Source organism: Eucyclogobius newberryi, unplaced genomic scaffold (assembly GCF_026437365.1).
Source record: "Eucyclogobius newberryi isolate DKJ021-1_F unplaced genomic scaffold, fEucNew1.0.hap1 SCAF_16, whole genome shotgun sequence".
Taxonomy (NCBI): Eukaryota; Metazoa; Chordata; class Actinopteri; order Gobiiformes; family Gobiidae; genus Eucyclogobius; species Eucyclogobius newberryi.
In genome coordinates, this window is record NW_027315790.1 from 22,365,861 (window position 1) to 22,372,896 (window position 7,036).

Consider the following 7,036-nt stretch of genomic DNA (forward strand, 5'->3'; position numbering starts at 1 on the left):
CAGTGAGGTATAATAAAAATATCAGCGATAATACTAATATAATACTTACTAAATATAGGCCATTATTCAATACATTTTAGGGCCTGTTTTTACATTACATTACGTATTAGTAAGAAGTTAGAACTAGACCTAATATAATAGATCCATGAACTAGACCTGCAATAACAAGATGGCCGCCGCAATCGCTACGGCAACAGTATTCATAATAGATCCACGGCTCTCTAGCTTTATTTATTTTTTTATCATCGATACAGTAGTGTAATAGTATTTCGAATTACTGCTGTAGCTCATAAAATAAAGAGTTTTTTTTCTTTAAAATGTGCAAAATATTTTCATAGGCTTGTAAAATTACTTTGAAACTTTGTCTAGAAAAATGTAGTTTTACTCCTGGCCTCTGTACGTCGCTGTTGATTCTAAACTGTGTTTCCATGTGACATTGGCATCAGGAGAGGGCAGGTAAAGCATCATATTTTCAACATTTTTATCTTATTTTTTACTGGTCTAACTTTGTCTATTTTCCGTGCAAACGAATCGAGTGAAACACCATAAACCCGTATACTGACAGAATTATGTGTAAACGCGGAAGTCAAACGCTAACCATTGATGTAGCTTGAGTGTTAGCTGACCCTTAGCATCGTTGACAGTGCTCAGAGTAAAACTCGTAATGTTTCTCTTTTACGCAGCACAATGAGGCTGACCACGTTGTTGGCGATGGCCGTGAGGGTGGTCGTGCCTAAAGACTATCGGTATGGCACGAACAGGCCGTGGACACAAGCGGCCAAAAGGCTAAACCCCGCGGGTAAGAAGCGGAGGAAGGTTTTTGTGGAGCCCATAGCAGCAGAGGACTGGAGCGTGTTCAGAGGAGACCGGGTAAGTTGTTAAGCAACACGTTCACTGCTTCATTTACTAAGTTGTTGTTGTTGTCATTTCTAGGTGGAAATTCTCGCAGGAAAAGACAAAGGAAAACAGGGAAAAGTCATCCAAGTTTTCAGACACAGAAACTGGGTTATTTTGGAGGGGCTCAATACAGTAAGCATAACTTTACATGATTTAAAAACAAAACTTGGTGCATTTCTGCTGTTCATCCAGTGGGGCTGCACAATATTGTCTATCATGTAACTTATTATGACTTATAATGATATTACGATATTTTTTATCTAATGAGTTCAGTTATTCCGCTGTTGGGATATATTTCAATTGTAACGTATTGCAATATTGATACTTTTGCGATATATTGTGCACCTCTGTCATCCAGTATTGAACTATGGAAAACCATTTGATATAATATGAATAGAATTGTTATAATAAAATCACACAATATTAATTATTTTTGTGTCATAACTACGCAATTGCCCCCAAAATGTTTTCCACATTTAAAACATGTGTAGTTTATTCATTCAACCACCAGATGGAACGAAACTGATTTTTATGACGCATACTACATTTTGCACTTGAAAATTGACTTGAATAGTGTGGGTTTACTACACTTTAACAATGAGGTTTTAAAAAAAAATGTTTTGCAGCATCATAGATATATTGGAAAAACTCCAGATTATCGAGGGACATACATGGCCACAGAAGCCCCTCTCCTGCTCAGAAATATTTCCCTTATCGACCCCTCGGACAGGTATTTTCCAGGCTTCTGCTGTATTATTACTTTGTCATAATGCACATTGTGTTTTTGTGGGAAGAAATACATATTCATCTTTTTATAGGAAGCCCACAGATGTCGAGTGGAGGTTCACTGAGGAGGGAGAGAAGGTCCGTGTCTCTCTACGAACGGGTCGGATCATCCCTAAACCTATGGTGGAGAGAAAAGATGGCATCGTCCCACAACAATGGAAAGGTCTGGCAGGCTAAGATTCTTGCATTGAATGTATGGAAGTGTTGATCCTATCTGTCATTAAGTAAGTTCTGGGGCACAGAAAAGCTCTGTACTTATGTGTCAAACCAAGACCCCTGGCAGCAAGTTGGCAGTCAATTGGAGCCACTTTAGCTTTTTGCGGCTAGCTACATATGGTAGTAGAGTCAAGTGACGCGGCTTGCTTGTGTAACACATGACCACTCTTACCAATTGGAGCGAGAGTTGCTAAAGCAAATCAGAGTGAGCCAAAGCTAAAGATTTAAAACCTGTTTATAAGAAAACTGGAAAAAGCTAATTACCTGAAAATAGGCGAGGATTACCACAAAATATGACCTTTGTGAAAGCTGTTGGTCCCCGTCAGCTGAACCCGAGCAGTTTGTTTTTACATTGCGCTCTATGCCAAAAATTCTTTCTGGATTGCTGAGGATTTTTTTGCTGCAGTTTCAATGGACTGGCCAACTCTCAAAAGGTTTAAGCTAGCAATACCCTATCCAGATATTTTAATAGATCCACGAGTCAAACACATGAGATGGACTCTATGTTCATTACATAGAAGACAAAGAAGTTAAAAACGAAGCATCACATTTCATCGCCCACTTTTCCCACATGATCGGCACTGCCGTTGTAATCTCACTTCTGGTCCTGCAAAAACTCAATTGGTTTAAATAGAAAACCAGGGAAAAGTTTTGCTGCTGAAAAATGCTATAAAGTTGATTGATTCGTTTCAAATATCCAATGTTCATGTGCACCAACAAGTCAACAATGCACCGGATTCCCTGGGGGGCCCAAAAAGGCTTTTTGCTCTATGTAGAACTTATTTTCTCTCGAGATTGGCAGGCCAGGGTGAACTAATAACCAGACGGACTTCCGGAATAAGGTGAATAGATTGTTTAGTGTGAAATTATTGGTGCTTATTAGGGTCCAAGCTCCATAAACACAAAATAGGGACACAGAAATGTTGTGCTTATCAGTGTCTGTATTATTTTAAAAAAAGAAGGTAGTTCAGGTGTTCCTAGCATAGAATTATAACGATAAATTGGTGTCTAAAATAGCAGTGGGCAATATTGACACAAGTTGATACATTCAGTTTTTTTTTAGTATCCCGTTACTGATGGTCAGACAATATTTTGTCAATCTAACAGAAATATGTTAAAACATGTCTCTAAATGTATTAATAGAGGTTTGAGTATTATTTCAAATATGAAATGTCTGTAAAACATATACAAAAGTGCAGAACCTTTTATACCAAAAAAAAATGATATATTGCCCACTTCTAGTCAAAAATATTTTTTTAGAGGAGAAAAAAAAACAGACTTTACAGTTAAAAAAATTAACACCCAGGAGCTGGTTAAAATCTGTATACATACAGCCCCATAAAATACAATGCTATTACGTTATCTTTTTAGCCTTTTTATGGGAATGTGACTGCTAATACTTAACCAATATATATTTTGATACAGATTGTTCTCAGTACATAAAATTGAACCAACAAACGTCATTCAGTCATTATTATGTGTCTGTAATTGTCTGGACGTTTATAGTGGAACGTGTTTTTCTCCCTAAACTCAGACACCTTTTCAGACTATGGCCCTGCCAAAGTGTCCACACACCTTTTCTCTTTATAAACAATTTACTTTTATGTTTTACAGATGGCCCAAAAGACACAAGTCCAGATGACGCGCTTGAAAAGACCTATGTACCCTCATTAAAGACTCTGGAGGAGGAGGTGATGGAAAAAATGGGCATTTTGGAGAACGGGAGGCAGCAACGGTCATATTGGTATTAACCAGACCAAACCTCCACAAACTATTGAAATATTGGACAGATTACTTTCATTGGACAAAGAGACTGAATGACCAGATTGTCCAATACATTCACACATTGACTATAAAACGGTGGCATCAGAAAAAATAATGGCCTATTGAGTTGTAATGAATAAATGTTGCTGTTCACTTGCTTTTTTCAAGGTGTGGTATATTTGAAAACAATTTGAAAACATTTTAATCTTCAAATAAATCTGAATTTGCATAAAATATATTGACAGCATTTACAGTAAATTCAATTCTCACAAAAATCCTGTCTTTTAATTTTTCTTTGTGTGATGAACAAATAACTAAATACTTTTAAGTGCTCTCGATGAAAAACTATTTTATGCCAGCTGGCACATTGGCATAACTGAAACGTCTACATTTTAGACTCAACAATATTGAAGTTGCCAGATGGCATTAAATAATACCACATTTTTATTGCGTGTAAGACAGGAGGACTACTGTTAGCAATTCCCTTAAGCTCTGAAAACCCACTTTTGGCTTATTAGTAAGCTTAAATTTGCTCACCAACAGATTTGTTGCTTGGCATTTTCCACCCTGCACAACTGCAGACAGTCTACTATGTTCTTGTTTTTTTTTGGCACAGGCAGTATTGGTTAAATTTGTGGCTTTTTTGCTCAAAATTTACATAATTTGTCAGTTCTGAAAAAGACAAAGGAGGTGGCCTTTGATACTTGTCAGACTCTTGTGAAATAAGCAGTTCTTGACAATAAATAAAATGTATTTCCCAATACTACTATTCCACAAAGTTGCTGTTTATTGTGCATGTAATTGAGAAAACTTGGAAGTGACAAACATCAGATGATCTCTCCGCGTTACCGTGGGTTCTCTCCAGGTTCTCCGGCTTCTCATGTCCAAACATATTATGCATGTGTTGGGTAAATTGGATGAATAAAATAAGTGAATGAATGTGAGTGAGCGGTTTTCTGTGTGTCTGAAAATGTTAACTAATGGGAACAGGCAGATGAAAATTAATGAATGTATTGTAATGTATGTAACACTATATAATTATAAGAGCTAACATTTTTGCCCTTTATAATATTCCTGGGGTTGGCTACAATTAGTAAATTCATTTCAATCTTTGTGCCATAAAAGTCCTTTTTTTATCTTGTTTGTATGAATATCATTATTTTTTCATTCATAAAGTCTGATTTTATAAAGCAAGACTTGCGAAAGAAGAGAAATTAAGGATTTAAATTTTGTATATGTTCACGTGGTAATAATTGAAGGAATCAGGACAAAAATTGGTCCCAAAATCAGACCATCTGAGCCCTAGAGTCCTTTAATAACCATGTCAATGTTATCATCCACTGTATAATGGTTGCTGAAGCTTGTGAAGTCTTTCCCTTCACTGGTTCACCACACAGATTCACTTACAGTTAAGACCGCAGCCATGTGTTGCCAGAGCCACAGCTGTTGATGATGCTACTGTCCACGTTGCCAGGCTGTAGACACAAAAATCCCATTTCCTGGATAAACTTAGACATGACACGGTTTTTAGAGCCCATTTTCCGGTGGGCGCAGTGAACATCAGGCCCAAAGTATTGTGAGGTTGGACAGACGTGAACGATGACTGAGCAGTTTTTCCCAGACTTGTGCCCGCTTTGCCGCTTACAGAATCTAATACTTTAATAGAAACATGCTCTCAGTGGAAACTTTGACGGTTTTGAGGTTTTTGAGTTTAACGTGAAGGAAAATGATTCAAAAACTGGTCACCATTGTCAGTTGTTGCAGTCTGAAAGGTGGTGTGTCTAACATTAGTGAAGGGTAACCATGGTCAAGCTTTTCCATAAAAAGAACTGGGCAAAGTACTATAGTGTTGGAATTAGCAGACGTGAGCAAAATGAGAATATCACATGGACAGCTTATTATATTATGTGTTTTGGGATAAAATCAGAGAAGACTTAAGATGATTTGAACAGACTACAGAGGAAGGATAGTGAATCTATAGATGTATATGTTGAGATTCTTTTTTCAACCAGAAAGCAGGGGCAGAGATGTAAAAATGCGTAGATTAACAGTAAATAGCATGAATTGTATGGGATTAAGAGTGGGGGAGACATTCAAAACATCAACCAACCGATCCCCTTAATCAAGTGCAGGATATTTATTGTTTAAATTATGTCTGGCAAATCATCACAGCAATTTTAAGTCATGAAAACAATTTATTCTTAATGAGATTTTATAATTTAATTTGTTCAAATGCCCTTATATATGCCCATATAAATATATATATTTTACATTTGTGAATTGTAAAAATGCTATGTTGATCTAAAACTGCTTGGAAATAGAAAAGGAACTGTTGGATTCCTCGTTATAGGCAACAAATTTTCATTTACATATTTTTATTGCTGAAAATGGTTTAATGAGTATGATTCGAAGTTGTGTCAAATTATCAGAACTAAAGGCATGTGAGCGGGCATAGTGGGTAGACAAATTAAACGTTTTGCACAGGACATGACAGGATCACCTAAACATGCTCGACTCTATCAAAATACAACTAATGAGAGCACAATTGTAACAAAAAGTCCATTTAGCATAAACGCTCCCTTTATGACTGATCTTAGACTTTTTAATTATCTGAAAAATATCCCACAGAGTGCTGTGTCCTGCTTATACTTTTGAGTTTTTACTGTAGCATATTGAGGCCAAACTAGTCAAAAACTCCACTGAGGATGGACTAAATTTGCCCCATCACATCACCGTCAAACATGGAAGCAAAGTGTGCTTAAAACCTGCACAGAAGCAATGCTGCAGTTTTCCAGTGGCTCCAAGCTTCAAACCAGCTGCCTATAATTAGACGCTGTCATTATATTATTACCATGCTCAGATCAACAAGATCAGAGTATTCATATTTAGCCTTTAAAGTCCTTTAGATGTCCAACAAATCCCTTAAAAATTTGAGCACACATCGCTATTTTTATTTTTTTACTGAACAAATGCGTAAGACTTTATTTGCCTGACACGTGGGGATCCAAGTGGGACTGATAAGAAAACGCACTCTTGAAATCACTTGTGAATCAGCAAAAACAGGCCCCGATGCTTGAGTCACTCCGCAGTCTAAAATGTACAGTCTTTTACCAGAACTGCTCTTGATTAACCCACCACGAAGCAGAAACTACATGGTTACCATTGTGCTTTGTCTCTTATTATTTCATGCACAAATCAAGGCCACATCTTGTTTGTTGTAGAGAGTACTTTTATTTTGTTTTTTCTCAAAGTGCATTACCTATTTAACATTAGGTTACCTGAGTAAGTGCTGCAAATGTTTGTTATCAATTTTCTATTTATAGCTGTTGTTGCAGTAGAAATTAGTAGTAAATAATAATGTTAAAAAATAAAT

At 36.7% G+C, this 7,036-nt stretch overlaps 1 protein-coding gene across 1 annotated transcript; it reads left to right on the forward strand.

The window, feature by feature from the left end:
* The first annotated feature begins 380 nt into the window (after nt 1-380).
* Nucleotides 381-3,819, forward strand: mrpl24 (mitochondrial ribosomal protein L24). The gene is made up of 6 exons (XM_072447958.1): nt 381-456; nt 684-870; nt 934-1,029; nt 1,524-1,627; nt 1,716-1,846; nt 3,514-3,819. The coding sequence occupies exons 2-6, from the start codon at nt 688-690 to the stop codon at nt 3,648-3,650; spliced, it is 651 nt and encodes a 216-aa protein (XP_072304059.1). The 5' UTR covers nt 381-456; nt 684-687; the 3' UTR covers nt 3,651-3,819.
* The last annotated feature ends 3,217 nt before the right edge of the window (nt 3,820-7,036 follow it).

What these genes read in the sequence shown, in the direction of transcription:
- mrpl24 (XM_072447958.1), top strand. Translation starts at nt 688, where the DNA reads ATGAGGCTGACCACGTTGTTGGCGATGGCCGTGAGGGTGGTCGTGCCT. An exon ending in TTTTGGAGGGGCTCAATACA is followed by an intron (nt 1,030 to 1,523) that starts GTAAGCATAACT and finishes AATGTTTTGCAG; the next exon opens with CATCATAGATATATTGGAAA. An exon ending in CGTCCCACAACAATGGAAAG is followed by an intron (nt 1,847 to 3,513) that starts GTCTGGCAGGCT and finishes TATGTTTTACAG; the next exon opens with ATGGCCCAAAAGACACAAGT.